Source organism: Dermacentor albipictus, chromosome 6 (genome assembly GCF_038994185.2).
Source record: "Dermacentor albipictus isolate Rhodes 1998 colony chromosome 6, USDA_Dalb.pri_finalv2, whole genome shotgun sequence".
NCBI lineage: Eukaryota > Metazoa > Arthropoda > Arachnida > Ixodida > Ixodidae > Dermacentor > Dermacentor albipictus.
The window spans coordinates 94,649,236-94,666,942 of record NC_091826.1 but is presented as its reverse complement, the minus strand read 5'-3'; the positions used below and the strand labels follow the sequence as shown (position 1 = coordinate 94,666,942).

The following is a 17,707-nucleotide window of genomic DNA, read 5'->3' as shown; positions in this document are numbered from 1 at the left end:
GGTCAAGAACCATTGTTCCTGTGTCCTGAAGTGTACATGTTATTTACTGTTTAGCAAATAATCCGAAACGTTTATGTTCATCTCTGCCCGTGCAGGACTGTAGGAAGCACCTACTAATCACGGTATTGCAAGAAGAACATAGCGCGTGGTTCCGCGGTGCTTCATGCATGCGTTGTGCAGTTTTGTCTCACGTATTATCAACGAATCAAAATTGCAGTTCAATTAGAAGCTTTCAAAAAAGCACTCATACAAGTGATCGAAAGCTTCAGACGGTGTGCTTTTACAAGCGTACAATTTGCGCCACTGTCCCATGAAAACTATTGCTGCCACGTAATTAAATTTGGTGAAAACCATTGAGGGTTTGGGTGGGATTTAAGATATATGCATGCGGGAACACAGAAGATGGGTTCTGATCTGTTGCTGTGCGCGGAAGGAAAGCCCGTTTTTAACTGGACATGGTTGCGCTTGCTTTATGCTACGCTACCTGACCACTTGGCGAAGATTTAGTGATCCTATGCATCACCCTGGAATGCAGCCTATTATGTCGGCCTACCTCTTTAACAGCCACCATAACCAAAAATACCAAGAGTTGATATAGACCTTCTGTCGCGCCCCCAGCAGGACCGTTCTGTCTTCAGCGGAACAGGCGCACAGCCTACTGATACAGTCGTCACAACGCATGCACACGTGCTCTAACAGGACGTCGACACGGCCCTCAAGCAAGACTCTTCGCCGCCGGCTCGACGCGGTCCCTCGTTGGTCCGCGTCGTCGTTTGGTTGTGCCCTTACGCCGTCGGCAGTGCCCTCATCAAGGGAACTAGTTGTTGCCGTTTGGCAGGCGGGCACTGCTAGTCTCGCCAATTCTCAGCGCAGGCTACTCAAGGAATAAGGTAATGTGCTCCTGCCGGAAGCGATCCCAGCCCTTCTCGCTGCAAGCAACGCAGTTCACCGCAAGCTTAGCCACCCTTAAACGAATGGTTTCACACACTTAAGCCTTTGCTCGCACACTACGTGGCATGTTGATTATTCATGTCGCCTTTGCCCGCACGCACTGAGGCATATTTTCGCTATTTGTTAAGATTGCCTATAACACGTCTAGACAATCTGCCACTCAGTTTCAACCATTCTTCATTCGGTTCCCACAAGGGCAGTAGTGCACACTAGACCCCTTGTTACCCATCTACCACACCTTTCCTAATGCCTACAATGGTGTCTGATGTGACGAGATGCGTGGAATATTATCGCCAGCTGTCTCGCTCACTTATTGCCGCAGCTCATTGTCGCCAGCAGCGGTGACATGACAATAACCTGTAGACGCAACCTTTTCCAGCTAACTACCTTGTGTGGTTGAATACCACGCGACAGCCTTGGCCATGCTTCCCAATGTCTTCTGTGATAAGAATTTCAATACCGCATGGTAGACCACACCTCCTCTGTCAGCTACATAGCTGGCCAAATAGTCACACCACCTATGCATCGCGGTCACGACACTCTCCATTTCACCTGACTTAAGCCGTACTGTGGCAGTCATTCCACCTGTCCCATGAGTTACCAGGACGGCTCAGCGTATCTCCCAAGGCCTATGCAACGAAGAAGATGCACTTCTGGCCTGTTGGTGGGCGCGTGATGAGAGTTGGCACGTGTGGCCGCCAGCCCTTCAACGAAAATTACAGAGTGCATAGTGGTACACGCGGTTTCAGAGTGTCAACCAGTACTTAAAGGACACCGTTTTGCAAAGGCATCGATTGTTCACTTCGTGACTTTTTTCTGATGGAGATGCTGGGTACGTGAATCGTGGGAGCGTATCCTCTACACAAGTCTGGCGAGTAGTTGGCAGAAACTACGCCTCTACACTTTATAGACTCCAGCCACGGCACCGTCTGCTAGCTGAGCGTGCGATGACACTGTATCCACCACTTTCCATGATTACCACTGAAGAACAGTGCATCGTCAATCCCGGAGGCCGGATTCATTTCATGGCGGCGCTTTGAAGACGCGAACGATTGCATTGAACACTTCGGGCGTCTCGCCAGCTTTAACGACTGGAACCGAGGGTGCAAGCTTCGCAGTGTGCATTTTGCTCTCGAGGATTCAATGTGGACGTGGTTCGAGAATCATTAGGCGGCGTTGATATCGTGAGATGAATCTCGTCGGTAGTTTCTCAATGTTCATTCCAGTGCTCACTGAAAACAGTAATCCGAATAGGAGCTTCTGGCGAGGGTTCAAAGCCCGAATGAGAGTTTTGCCACTTATGTGTAAGACATGGCTCAGCTCTTCAGACGGACTTGTGGGCACATCTGCGACTGAAGAGAAGAAAGTGTGTCCCCTAATGCGAGGTGTCAAGCAATACGTTCTTGCTGGCCTCATTTGCAACCCGCCGACAACATTCACAGACTTTCTCGCCGAAGCGACAACCATGGAAAAATAGTTTCAGCTGCATGCCAGATATAACATCGACGTCATGCTTCCAAGTAACCTCACTCCCGTTGCTCTCGGCAACGTCATCAGTACATTGCGGGAAGGGATCACGGCTGTTATCAAAAAAGAAATCCCGAAGTTGTGGGCAGCCCACCCGTATTGCAACTTTCCATGGCTGAAATGGTTCGCGCTGAAATCAGGTAGGCCGTCCTAGTTCCTGAATGGTACGAGACTCCACAGCAGCGTCCTCCATTGTACAATACCTCTGCCTTCACACAACCCGCTGAACAAATTGAAGTAGGCTTCATGCCTCGCAGCCCGCCGTCCTCTGCTGAAACACGACTGAGGAGCCGTGACGTTCGGCGAACAGCGGACCACAGATATTTTTGTTATCACTGTGGTGATGCTGCACATAATTACAGAACGGGTTCCAAGCGCCAAGTAGGTATCCTTGAGTTCTCTCCAAAAGCACCTCTTCCATGAATCGTAGAGATCGACAACTCCTCCGCGAACAGTCGTAATTCGTTCGAGTAACGGCGGTATGAACACCGTTCTTCGACACCTGGTTGATGCCTATGCTAAATGCAGCCTTACCTAGTGGCGCTCCAAGGCACCACTTGCTCAGCCCTGCGCATAGGGTAAACAGAGGCCAGCGAACTCAGCAGGCGAGGTCACTAATATTAAGTGCACTGAAGAACCTTTATTACGACAACGACGCCAGCAAGGTGATCTGGAGACACAGTGAAGTACCGCAAGAGAAGTGGTAATGTTTGATATTCCAGTAACTGTAGACGAAGAAATAGCACCATTAACCGACACTGGAGCACCTTGGCCAAGAGCACCGACGTTGCTTGTAAGCTAAAAAAAAAATCTACCAATGGATTGGGGTCAAATATTCATACCGAATTAAATCCCCTGGGTACGAATGAATATTCACGGCTTTACGTACGTCGGAGATTTTTTTATCCTGCCTAGTTGTTTTAGACTAGATTCTTGGTATGGTCTTGTTGCAGACTAATGGAGCCACCACTAATTTTTGTGAGTTGCTGGTAACATTTTCCACGGTGCACGCCATGGAAAGGAGTAATTACGACAGGCATGACAATGCCTTGCGCTTCGTCGACAGCAACACGTTATCGCCCAGAAGTAGCGCGTTAGTCCTTGTAACCAGCGGTGTATTCAACGAATATGGGGACATTGCCGAGGAAAATACTCGGCTGCTGATCCATCTTGAAATCTCGAGGCATTCTTTAGCTGCCAAGGAAGCGATCGATAGTTCTGTTGGCGAACTTCAACAACGAGTTTCAGCACGTCCTTCAGTCACAGCTGGAGCGTTCTTCAATAAATTTGCTGATATCTTTGACGTCGATATATTAGAAGTGATATCACCGGGCATGACAACTGCTACCAGCCTGAGCAGCCGCCTTCTCATTATTGCATGCTTGTCGGTGCTACCAAATCAGCGGCTGTTAGGACACGTGAGCGAAGTCTTTGAGTGCTTTTTCACAGAATCCGGTGCAGCGGGACTCCGTTTCGAAACTCCGTATTTTAACGAAGAAGACAGCAGGCCGAGTTCGTCAGTATCCATACCACGTGTGGCCAATGGAACGAAAGGTGGTTAAACTCAAAAGTAAAGAAATAGAAAATAAAGACGTTATTCACCCTTCGGCTATTCCGTGGGCGTGTTCCGTCATTCAGATAACAAAGGACATCTGCGTCGACTGCGGATGGCTTGACAAAGTCACCAAATGCAATGTTCCCCTCCTGTCACGGATTGACGATGGCTTGGAGTATCTACTTCATGGCCAATTCTTAACCTCGTTATAACTTAAGTCAGGGCACTGGTACCTCAATGTCTACGAGCGTGAGCGCGAGAACACTGTATTTGTGACTCCTGAGAGGCTATGCGAATTTAAGGTCTTCCCATTCGGCATCTGTGCCGCCACGACTCGTGGAACTGAAATGGCAGACGTGCCTGGTCTACCTGAACGATGTCACTGTGTTTTCAAGCACGTTTGAGCAGCAGATGGTGTGTCTGATGAGTGTTCACAATGCTATCAGGAAGAAAAATCTCAAAATCAAGCTAGAAAACTTTCGATTATGTTTTCAGGGACTCAAGTCTATCGGTCACGGGATCACGCCCCGGGGCATTCGGTGAGACCATAAGGAGTTTGCTGCCATCGCGGAGTTGCAGCTTCCTCAAGACAAGAAGGCGGTTCAGCGGTTTTTCGGCCTCTACCCCTGCTACCGTCTTGTTCTTTCTTTTAATTCTCAAAAATAATTAAACTTCTACCAGGAATAACACGAAATGATGTTTCTTCGTGTGTAAGAAAGAGCAAGAACAGGCGTTTACAGAGTTGCGTAAAGGACTTGAAGCAACTCCGGTGCTCGCGAAGTTTGGCAATACTCCTCAAATTGAAATTCACAAAGACGCCAGCGTTGTCAGGCTCGAAGCCATTCTTGTTCAATAGCGTGATGGTACGGACCGCGAAACTGCGTTCCGCGAGCTGTTGTCGCACAAAGGCAGAGGCTAACTACTCGACCACAAAAAGGAGTACTTTGTAATCGTTTGGGTAATCAGTATGTTTCAATCCTCCTGTATGGCCGGCCTTTTGAAGCAGCTAGCGACCGCCATTTGCATTCTTGGTTTGAAAATTTCAGGAATCCATCAGACCGCCTCTCTCGTTAGAGCCTCCGCCTTTAGGAGTACGAAATTAACATCGTCGATCGATCTGGACAATAACACAGCGAAGCTCTCTGCCTGGCACGTGCTTTGACTCTGTTGACTTCCTTAGACTCTTAAAAAAATTGATATTTTTTGATGCGGTTGATTCGATCCGGATGTCTGGCCTATAGCGTGTGGACAAAGAACTTATTTCTCTTATCTGGAAACTTCCAGTGGCTGACGAAGTTATTCCACGCTCGCTGCTATGAGGACCGACATCCTATTGCCTGCGGAGCAACCTAATCTGCAAGTGAAACTGAAATGAGTGAAGAAACGTTCCTTACTATCCTCCTTACGGCAATGCGTGAGCAAGTTTTGCAGGCATGTCACACCTGTGCCGGACAATAACTTTTCTCCGCAACAATAGGGCACATGCGACAGAAATTTTACTCCGAGCAACAATTTTTTTCTGTTGTGCACTACGTGAAAGCTTGCCATGACTGTCGGCGGCGTAAAGTACCAAACATCAAATCCGCTGGTCTGCTCCAACCTCTGGACCCACCGACGTGTGCGATGGTCTGCCAATTGAGCCACCGCGGCGCCGTTTCCCCATCCACTTTCTTGAGTATCCCAAGAAAGTGGATCTCACAACCTTAGCGTAATGCAAAGGTAGTGGGATCGCTCCCTACCAGCGGCAAGTTTTTTCTTCATCCACTTCAGTTAGTCCACTTCTCATGCCTTGAGGAAGCATGTGTGGGTTTATTGACCGTTGCGTTCGCCCAAAAAGATCACAGTCTCGTGACGCCTGCGTCAGAAAGGATGTTCCACATCCACCGCTAAGGTTGGTAAGTTGCACCCTGGCGGACAGTCCCAGGGAGGAAACATTTATACCCAAGAAAGTGGATGGGGAAATGGCGCCACGGTATCTGAATTGGTAGAGCAGCGCACACGTAATACGAAGGTTGCGGGATCGTTCCCCACCTGCGGCGAAGTTATTTTTTCATCCGCTTTCATTTCCATCAATTTATCATTTTGATTTGATTTATTAGGCACAAGTAATTTCTCTTATGTTGTCCTTGGTGTCAGTGTTTGTTGGCTTGTTATGATATGATTTATCATTCATGTCTCTTTAAGGTACTCAAGCTCTTGAAGGCATTTATTTGCTGCAGTGATAGTTTTATGTAGCATTTGTTGTTCGATTGCCTAGTTCTTTCAAGGATGGAGCCATCAACCAACAAATGCGTAACGGTATAACAAAGGTGACTGTGCATATAAGCCCGTCGTTCATGTGTGCCCTGACTACAGCGGCATGAACGCCTGCACAGATTGGTTGCCGAAGAATATGGACGCCTCCACGAGGTACATTATTTTGCCGTCGCCGACGAACGCATCCTGCAATTTGGCTGCGCGATAACACGTCGCGCTCCAATCTGAATCTTTGTATAGGCTTTGATTGTCCGACCACTATGCACCACTGACTACCACGAAAGTTCGCGGAAGAGCCAAATACAATCGCTCAAAAATGTGCAGTTTCTTCCCTAAAGCGACGCACTGAAATACATAACGTTGTGCTCGAGCTACTTGGACGGCGCTTCCACGATACGCGGGGTCCACGCACTGGCGCACGCGCCTTGGCACCCGCAGAAACTGCTCCGTTGCAGCAAGAACATGCATCAACTTAACATGCCCATATACAGCGTATATCGGCATTTCAATGAAAAGCCTAAAGACCAACTACCTGGCGAAGCCCACAACCCTATGGACATGGACATACCTCTCTCCCCCCGGCCCTTCCCCTTCCTAAAAAGGCAAACAAAATTAGTTCCTTCGTTCATAGACATTTTAAATAGCACAACAGCAACACGAAAATCAGCGCTATTTGTAAGCCTGCTACGTATAGACTAAGGTATTCGCGGGGCTGTCGTAGGGAGCACCGCCGACAGTGGCTCACACATGGAAGCTGCAAGACGTGAGGCCGTGTCGTGTCAATGTTGCATGCACACAGCTGTTCAGCAGGAAGGCTATTATTATCGCAATATTGTGCATAATGCTCACAATGCGCACAGGCGTAGAAAGGCTTAGCCCTGCGCTCACTCCGCTACATTGCTAATTTACTACAGTAGGGCGGCGTATGCACTTGGGCTTTTTCCTTTTTGCTTTTCCTTTTTGCAGTAAAGCGCACTTCGCACAGGTCATAACTGTAAAAGGACGAGTGAGGTGCCATTGATATCGCGAAAGCACACTAAGACGGATGGTGGGATGACAGCGCCAACTGAGTGAACGAGGTTTTAGTGTCCACATAATTTTTATAGCCAATATGAGTGCCAATTGCGAAGTGAATAATACTTAGGTATTTTCTTTAGTCTATTCGTGCAAGTTAGTCATCGTTTTCACATCACTATAAACGAGGAAAACAGGTTTTTGGCATTACAAAAACATTGCAGCGACGTTGCTCTACGTGAACGTTAGTTACGCGCAAACGCTTAGAAGCGGCGAACGTTCACAAAGAACACTGCGTCGTCGCAGCACAAACGGAAAGGGCACGGACGCGGCGATTGCCTTCACCTGCACGTGCTTTCCTCCTTCATCAATCGCTTCTTTCGCGGCTTCAAACGTGATCTCGCAGATTTCACAGAGGGTTCATTTGCGCTTACCCCTAAATGTAAGCTTGGGTCCAGAAAGTCTGCAAGGTTACACTGTAAACGGAAATAACTCCGAGGTGGGAGTATACTGCTTGTCCTCTAGCGACCCCCCGGTTCGGAGTTTATTATGCTCCGTATGATCGGAGTAGAATTTTTACTCCGCACGAGCGGAATTTTTGCGTGGAATTATGGGAGGTTTTTTTCTGTCTTTTTTTATTTTTTGCTTTGCAATTCACGGAGTTTTTTCGAGGTGCAACGGGAGTACAAAAAGAGGCATCGCGTCAGTTTGCGCGAACATGTTTACATGCAGAGGCTGCTGGTCAAATTTCGAAATATGCACACGAGACCGCGTCAAATTCGATGAAACAAGTCAATGAAAGCACATATATCATGACATACATAAACATTCCAGAAACGCCCAATGCAGAAATTTGAAAGACATCCCACGTACACGCGATACTCAAGATGCAACGGTGCCAGTATATATAGCCACGATACTGTGTGCCTCGAAACCGCCAAGGGAGCAGCTGTGCTGTTTTCAGAATTACGACTCACATGCTCGTTCATACAAGATCTGCCTCTTTGAAACTAACAGAATACCTTAATCAACACAAAACTGTTAATTCAAAATAGTGAGATAAAAAAAGTTAATGGCGTTATTTTTCAAAACTATGCCACTCTGAGTGCTGAAGCGACTTCGCACACTGCCGGCGTTCGCGGCCAAAAAGTAGTGCGTTAGTTACAGTAAGCTAGAAAAATGTAAGTGCATGTGCTGCATAGCAAAATTACATTTTTTCGATATAGTGGTAGCGTAGCAAGAAATTATTACGTGTGAGCATGTCCCGCAGCAGCCGACGTAACACCGAAAAATGCGCAGACATACATTTTATACACCGCACTACTTGCTCTGAGTACAAACAATCTGTCTCGGTTGCGAAAAGGAGCTACATCGCTGATCTGTCGAGTGAACCCCTAAACTCGTAGCCAGCAGGCATGCGTCTAAATCAGTGTCTCGGATAGAGCGTAATGTTAATGCAATATCGGAAGCAACGACGTGACCAAAACCTATATGCGCGATAACAATTCGATTCACATCGCTCAATAAGAAGCTTTATTTTAAGCACACATATATACTTATGTCCTACCATTTTTCTTCGGGCGAGGATATCCGTTCACAGATAAATAAAAACAGTTGCTTGCACTCCGGTCTTTCTCACTGGCAACACAGCACCGCAACGAACTTGGGTTACGCCATTCATGCGCGACTAGCACGGATGTCGTCGCTCGAACAGTGGCTGCTGTTGCCATTGCTACGCGGTCCTTACAAACATTACACCGGACGTTGTCAGCATGTACTCAAAAGGACATAGAAGTGGCATTTCACGTACTGAAGAACACAAGACAGGGTGACGCAGCACGGAAACACAGCCAGAACGTGAGCCGACATCACGAGCCAGTGAGCAGCTTCGAGGTATACCTAAGCCTTTTTCCGCACTTGAAAACGTGGTTCTTGCAATCATCGTTGTCAGCAAAGTGATCACAGCTAATGTACTTGAAGCTGAGATACAGTGAGCTTCAGGCATGCCTATAACACTTTCTGGAAGGAGATACGGGAAACAAATTGACGAAACGCTGTCACGGAACGACACTTCACAGACGTAAACAAACCGTCAGCCATGAGCACTGCCCGCTCCGCCGAACGCGCCCGGTCGCTGGCGAGGCGCACAGCCTCATGGGAAGCGCCACGTGACTAACCTGTACCGGCGGAGGGGAGTTTTTCAAAACTCCCTGTCGGAGTTTCACGGGAGAACAAAATTTTTAAGCGGAGTAAAATCGCGTCATGTCGCCTTAATACTCCGGCAGCTAGCCAGCGGAGTGAAACGAGGGAATGGCGCTGTTTTGCTCCCATACATCGGAGTAAATATTTGAGGAGGGGAGGTTTTAGGGCACATCACCTCTTAAAAACTCTCAGCTGGGTTTATTTTCGTTTACAGTGTAGCAAAGATTATATGTTGGAGTAATTTTCAGCTGGTGGTTAAAGGCACGGGACGGCAATTCGTAGGCGAGCGTTTGTTGCCGTTGCTGCTGCACAATGTTTCTTATTTCATGTGCAAACGTAGGAGCCAATGTGTTAACTGACGGCTCACCAGAAACGTCCGCTCATGTGATAGGCAGCAGAGGTAACCGTTCAGTAATGAAGGACCTTCTGGTGGTATCTATCATTTTCAGGTGCTTATTACTCCCAATGAAACTGCGAAATGTAACACCAGTGAATCGGTGGTCGACGGCGAGGGTACCACGGGCACCTACCACCGTGAATTTGCGTCACAAATAGCAGCAGCCAAAGCAGGTGCGGAAATATTACAGTCTGCTAATGACGAGTGCTTTCAAGGTGAAGGATTCTACCCGGCATTGATCCTGAAGAGCATCTTTGTCAAAACGCTCTACCCCGACAGCGAGCTTTCCAGCGAGCCCATACTTGTAAGTACAGGTTTTCGACCACAGAACGAAGAATATCCATAGAGGCAGTTGAGATTTCTGCACGTATTTTCTAGCCTATATGGTTGCACGACAACGAAGTGCGTTACCACGTTTTGGAGAATTAGGAGAAAGATTTAGCTGAGAGCCATCTTTGACTTTCGTATTCACATGTACCTAATATTAAGAAATCCCCTTTTGAAACAATCGCTCCAGCGATTTGAACATTATTTGTGACATTTGAGAGGGGAAGCGAAATTGTAGTCACTAAAAAAAATCTATATATGGCTTCATGTGTTCTTAATGTTTCCAATAACTGGTGTCTTTCAAAACAACTGAAGCGTCTTGAAATATACATTTCTGTCAGTCTAGACAGAAAACAGATCGCTGTTCTGTAAACAGTGCCTGTGCGTCGCAAGTGAATACATTTCATATTAGTTTACAGATTCCGTGAAACAGCTACTAGCCTTATGAATGTTTTGCGAAATTCCAACCCACATATTAGCGTTATAACTTCGGTGGGTAACATCGTAAACTTGTGTGGTTTAGATTTGTGATCCGGACGGTCAACAAAGGCGCAGGACTTATGTTATTTCGCGGGCTTTATTTCAGGTTTGGAAATAACTTTTAATGTAGCATGTATAGAAAACAGAATGCTGGATGGAAAATTTTTCAGGTAGCTCAACAACTTTCTCATAAACACGTTTGCTCTGTGTAGTAGTCTCGAACCCCTTCTAGGCAAGGTTGCAGCAATTCCTTTTTAATATTTATAGCACTTACTCGAGCCTAGTAAGGGAAATTTCTGAACAACAAAATGAAAAAAGAAAGATACTATAATACATAACAGAGAAATCAAGCAACGTTCAACCAGTGGAACCAACCTAATCATGAACACGTGGTCACTATCGCTAAGTGTAGACATAAACAACATCAGGCAGACAGCGAGCACCTTCGCCTAACTCTTTCGCTACCACGCCCACAGAAAGCGATCTACTTGATCGACAGTTCTTTCAAAGCGTTGTTAAACATTTCCATTGGAATTATTCTATACCAACACCGCTATACACCATCTGAAATGCTGACTGAACTTGAACTATTTCTCAGATCTGACGATTTTGCGGCCGATTGGGTAAAACATAAAGCTTTCGTTCAAGGTATCGTCGAACCTGGCGTGTAGTGCTCACATACTCAATGAAACGACGCAAAACTTGTGGTTTGGTCGATACCCCAGCGCCATTTTTGTACGAGAGCAGCGAATATACACAAGCGTCTCTCGAGTTGTCAATTTTCCGATCAGATGTATCGCCTCTTTCAACGATGTTTTAAACGAAGGTATACGCTCATGAGTGCGTGTCATCTTGTAGTTTGTGTTCGACTAATATCAAGTGCAACGTTATTTTTTCGTCTGTGGGTTGCTGTCATTCATCCGTGCTTCATCAGCATGTGTACAAGTATTACGCGAAATCCTTTCCTTCCTTTCGGCTTTCCACTCACACAGAAACACGCAGTTGATCCCAGACCGACCTTCGGCCGTAGCTTGGCTATTACTCTGATCTCTTACATTGCGAATAGCTCCTTTGTGTGCCCTTGTGCATTACTGTGGGTTTTGGTGCAAAACTTCAAATTATAGTATAGCACTGTACGGGAACTAAACAAAGCATGTGGAGGCTCCAGAACTAGTTGAATGCACACAAAAGCACTTTGCTTGCACAGAAAAGCTAATCGAACAAAATATCCAATTATGACGAGGCTATTGCATGCTTCCCAAAACTGACAACCATTGCTTCGCGAGCGTAAAAAGTGCCGCATATAACGAACTAGGTGTCTGTTGCAAGGAGTAAAAACAAATGCTCCCTGAAAAATGGAGAGAGAGAGAAAAGAATTTAGAGAACGGCAGGGAGGATAACCAGAGGTAGTTCCAGTTAGCTACCCTTCAGGGGGGAAGGGTTAAGGGGGTAATAAGAGAGAGTGGAAGGGGAAAATAGAGTGGAAGAGAAACGAGCATGAACAAAACGGCCGCCTACCGCTGTAGACCAGTAAAGGGCTGCGTGTCTAGTATTGACACCAACAAATCTTAATGATAATTTCTTGGTGTATGTGATCTAATTTACAGAATTCAGGAACTGGGAAGCAGGCGCTTGTTTTGTATATTTTATCTTTTACTCGGTAATCTGTGTTCCTTGAGGTGCTTCCTTGAATTTTCACGTAGAAAATGCGAATAACTATCTGAGCAGTTATTACTGCTTTACATGCATTGTAAATGCTAAATATCAAGCTTTCATTTTAACTATCGCGTTATACGTTGCGACTATTGTCCTGAAATCAAACGTTAAAACAAACGCACCAAAAATGAGCGCATTACTAGCGGTAACGAAAGAGCTAAATAGTTCCAGAGCACACTTGTTCCGGGAAGGGAGCTTAACTTGAAGATGTCAATTCTTGTCGTTTATCAAACACCTTCTTATAGTTTCCGAAGAAATCAAGCAAGTCACCATAAACTAAACATTGCACTCATAATTATTTGCCAGTATGGGCGTAATGCTTTTTTATGTGGACTTTTAGTTGACGATTTCTTAGCAAACATTAGAACGTTTCTCTAAAGATAGAAAGGATTCAACCCGTCATGGTTGCTCAGAGGCTATGGTGTCACGGGATGGAATCCCGACCACGGTGGCCGCATTTCAATGGGGGCGAAATGCGAAAACAACCGTGTATTTAGGTTTAGGTGCACGTTAAAGAACCCCAGGTCATCGTTATTTCCAGAGTCCTTCACTAGTGTTTGTCACATGTTTTCCTCGGCATCACAATGTGTCCACCATTGTGTTCGGGGGTCGTCGCGAAAACTAGGTATTGTACATCACCCAGAATGCCTAACTCGCCTCATCCACGACAAAAAAAATAAATAAAATAAAGCTTCGGTTTTCTTAAACAAATTACTTTGTGCAAATATATCATGTATTGTGCACGTCTGTGTGTGAAGACAGCATACATTTATTATGTAAGTATTGAACTAAATCTCACATGATTTCACTTTTGAAAGAAACATTTGCTGCTTTTATCATAATGAACTGTGGTTCCCTTTGCATCCTGTATTACATGAAAATATTTGTTTTATTTTAGAAAGCTCTTCTCTCATATACTTGTTTTTCTTTTGTTAGACGGTCCTTCGTTTACTGGTACCGACGATTCTGTTGTACAGAGGTGGCTATATTGTGCACTTCTCTCAAACCGATCTGATATGCAGGTTTTACCCACGAATTTCATCTGTTTCAGGGATATAAATGATTGTATCATATTGTACTTTAAATTAACCAGGATTGCCTTCGTCTTACAGGTGATGTACGAAACAAAGGGCTTCACCGGAACTATTCAAGAAACTTTCCTTCTTGATGACGCCTTGGGAAACAACACAATCGTTAACATTAGCCGCCAATCCACTAGAGGCTACTCACTCACGGCGTGGCTTGTTGACCCTACAGGAAAAAGGTGTCAGAATTGTCAGGAAGTTGAGAGCGGCTTCGACAAATCACTTACCATCCCAAGCCCAGCAACGGTATGCCTGTCCTCTTAAGAACCATGATTGACATAATATGCAGGTTACTTTCGTTATATTATATTTATTTCTCTGCAGCCGCCTCTATTGACTTACCAATCATGGCAATATCGTAGACGTAGTGTCCTTTAGACAAATGAATGACCAAAGCCATTTTGTTAGGAAGGGAAAGCTCTGGGCCGCTGCGAAGAATTAGGTGGGAAAGGTATATATGTTCCTCGATTGTTTACTGAGGCACACATATATCTCAGTACCTGGTCATTTGCTTTATGTCGAGTGGTTTTACTAGGTGTATATTCATTCCGTCACCCTCTCATAGCCTGGTTGACCCTTCATACACTACTCGAACAAGCCACTTTGTCTGCCATATGTCGAGATGGCTTCATGTCTTTCAGGGTTAGTTTACATTCACTTTCCGAGAGTTATGTCTCATGCAGTAAGTGTTTAATGTTGGAGCTTCAATTTGAAAAAGCTGCGTGAATCGAAATAAAGTACTCGAATTCTGCTCTGCATGACTCCTGACAGTGCGTGCAGAAGGGATAGGTGTTCACAGTCGTAGCTTTTCTGGTTTGGTGCCTTTTCACAAGTATGTACAGTGTGCCTGCAGCGGTGGCCATAACTTTCACAAAAGAAACATTGTCCATGCGACTAAGACTGTCTTTGCCCTCAAACAAGTGGACCGAGGTACCTTCTGCTTTAAATTTGGTGCGATGCAATGCATCAGTGCTCTGTTAGGAGAGCTTCCGGCCCATACCTTTAGGTGTATATTTTGGTAAGCAGGACATGGCGGGGATCGGATCGGATTGGAAAACATTTATTGGGCTCTAGAAAAGAGATCTTCGTGGCTTCATACGGCCTCTTCCATCTTCTGATGGACTCTTCTGTCTTCAATCACAGTGTTGGTGCCCTAGTCCAAGGCTCCACTGAGTATGGACAACCCGCGAGCTCGCTCTACTAGGCGCTTTTGGCCGTTCAAGCTTACGCTGGAAAGCATACTCTCCCACTGTTCCGCACACGGGTTTTTATTTTATAGATAGTTGGGAACTCAATATTTTGACAGGCCCATGATATGTGTTATAGATCTGGTTTCTCTCCACACCATGGGCACTTAGCCTCATACTGTCTAGGGAAAATTTTATTGAGAAGGTTTAGATTCTTAAAAGTACCCGTCTGCAGTTGTCGCTATGCAACAGCATCCTTTCTGCTTAGATCCTTATCGGGGGGTGGGTACTTCAGTCTGACCCCCTTATAATAATTTAGGATATCTGAGTAGTCCACGGGTACTGACTCGGGTTCCTCAAGGCTGGATGTGTCGGACGCCCGGTTGGTATGCCCTCGAGCTATCCTATCCGCCTCTTGGTTCCCTGTTATGCCAGGGTGCCCTGGTACCCAGATGGCGAGGAAATGGTGTGTGCCGTGATGTAGGTATTATCAAGTCCACCCGCTTGCGAGCTAAGTGCGAAAGTGGCTGCGTGTTCCCCATCTGTGCTTGTGTGCGGCGGTGTGCACGAAATTTCACCATTTGAATGTCCTGTATTAGTTTTAGCAATTTTCTAGTGTCCTTGGCGACAGCATCACCTGTCGTAGGCTCCGGTAATTCGGCCACCACGTTGTACGAGTGAGTAACGATCTGATAATTATTTCGCGCACTCTGCTCTGCAATGTGTCACATGTGAATTGAAATGGTGCTGCCCGCTTCCAATACGGCAACAGTTCTGCGTGTAAATTTGCACCCCTGAAAAGACGGCGTGTGTGATAGCCACTGTGTTGGGTGCAGATGTGCTAAACCAGGCCATGCTGACTATTTCGTTTCTGATTGCAGCGTCCACTAAGATGTCAATGGTGTGGTACGGCATTCCTAGTTCCAATTACTTTTCAAATATATTTCGAGATTCTCTGTTTCGCATGGCCATACAGTGTTCTTGCTTCCGTATGCCCAGTGGTGCTTTCCATGGCGGCGATGTGGGGAATTCTGAGGGCCCCGGCTCTGCGTGCCATGCCATAATCTGTTTTCCCAAAGTCATCTTGTCTAAGCAGTATCACTTTTGTATTTGTGCTTCATCGAGTATGTCCCGAATGTGTGGTATGATTAGCAGCTTGAGCAGGTCCTCGTTCCTTGCATGATTCGCTAGCCCAGTTATCGCACGAAGGGTTGCGTTTTGCAACTTTTGGATATCGCCAAAGTCTTCTTTACAGAAGCCGTGAATTGATGCCCCGTAAAGAATCCTTCCAACCATTGCTGTTTTGGAAGCGTTTAGCACGCTTTCTAACGTCCTCCTCCATACTTGCTTGATATTTGTGCAAGCATATGTAACAATGGTCTCCATTTGTGCTTCAGTGTGCGAATACATTGCTAGGAGCTTTTTGCAGCTAGGAATTGATGCCCCGAATAACCAAATTGGTCCATTAGTCAACGCGAGATCGCTTTGGCCTATGTGTAGCGTGATGCTTGCTTACATTATTAATTTTCTTTCTGTTTACGTTCGTAATTTTCGTCTGCTGTGGTGACAATTGAAGTCCGAGGTTATTTAAGGTATCAGTAGGGCTGAGCATGGTTATTGCAGTTCGATTTGCATGACGTGCACTTCCCAATAATATGTCGCTTCCATCCGTACCATTATTTTGTTGGCGTAACTATAAAACGGGCTACTGTGTCTCGCTCAAAACTCTGTTCCACCCGTGTCATGGCCAACTCGAATAGCATATACCCGAGGATATAGCCATAGGGTACTTCACTATACGCTTAGTAGGACTTCGTACTCCATCCCAGTGCCTTTCCATAGAGCTAGATTTGTCTGCTTTAGAGAAAGCTTTGGATCCAATTCTATGTTCTTTGGCTTGGTACCTGGCTGCTAATGCTGTGGGATGACCTATTGTTTCGCGTTGCTGAATGCTTTACGCATATATACTGCTAGAATACATTCAGACACCTGTTTGCGGGACTTGCGCTTAATCACTTTGCGTAGCAATCATAGGCAGTCATGTGCGCGCATGTTCGGCCGGAAGCCAGCCTGCATGGGCTGCAAACCAAGCTATACTTGTTTGATATAGTGTTGTTGGCTCGTGCTTAGCATTCCCTCTATCAATTTGAAGATAGGAGGCGTTAGAGCTATGTCGCGTTGATTAGTTGAATGCGTGTGGTCTTTCCAAAGCGTCGGTATAGGGTATATGAGAAATCTGGCACTAGTTCGGATTCCCAGGTTTCATTGGCAGTTAGGAGCTGTTCTTGAGCGTCACTGCGGAGGTGGAATCACTGTCTCACGAAACTAATCGAGGAATCATAAAAAAATTAGCAATTGATCGGTTTTTTAAATGAATCCCCTGCAGTCCTTCACACGATGCTCATCTTCAATACGTATGCTCCTAAAAATTTTTTTCTCCTCCCTTCTTTTTCTTTGTGACGACATATGCTGCGACACTGACAATTCCCTCATTTTGCGTAATAGAGGAAAAGGCAGTGTTATAACCTACAAGCACAAGGCTGACAAGATTGTAGCTGGTAAATGTCGCTATCCTCGCGCCTGAGTCATCTATGAAGCGCATGATCTTATTGTAGCCAGGACTAGGAAAATACACTTGGGCTAGCGCAAGTAAAAAAAAAACTGAGAAATCATCCACAGCTGATGGCTTCGCTTGACCATCCTAATTACCCGTCACTGTCAAGCATCACAACTGTCGTTTCGATTCGTCGGCTAATATCTGCTAGAGAGTTTGCCATTTAGACATAGACGTCTAACTGCAACGGACAGTAGCCGACTCTCTTTACTTGAAAAGGTGCCGCATCTGTAACAAAATGACGGTGAAGGTTGATTTTGCTTCTATTACAGTTAAACCGACGCAAGTGTTAAATTGAACTGATCTGTTTTTATGTTTGTAATAAGTATACAATCCTGAGTCTCCCATTGTCAGTGATCTCGAGTTTGTGTTCATGGCCTCCTCTGGCTCTCGGCA

At 45.8% G+C, this 17,707-nt stretch overlaps 1 protein-coding gene across 1 annotated transcript in view; it reads left to right on the top strand.

The window, feature by feature from the left end:
* LOC135907492 (calcium-activated chloride channel regulator 1-like) overlaps positions 1-17,707 on the top strand; it is a 171,992-nt gene that overhangs the window by 86,684 nt on the left and 67,601 nt on the right. Inside the window, exons 9-10 of the mRNA XM_070541066.1 lie at positions 9,955-10,206; positions 13,538-13,756. Coding sequence (XP_070397167.1) covers positions 9,955-10,206; positions 13,538-13,756 — 471 coding nt within the window. The remainder of the gene's footprint in view (positions 1-9,954; positions 10,207-13,537; positions 13,757-17,707) is intronic.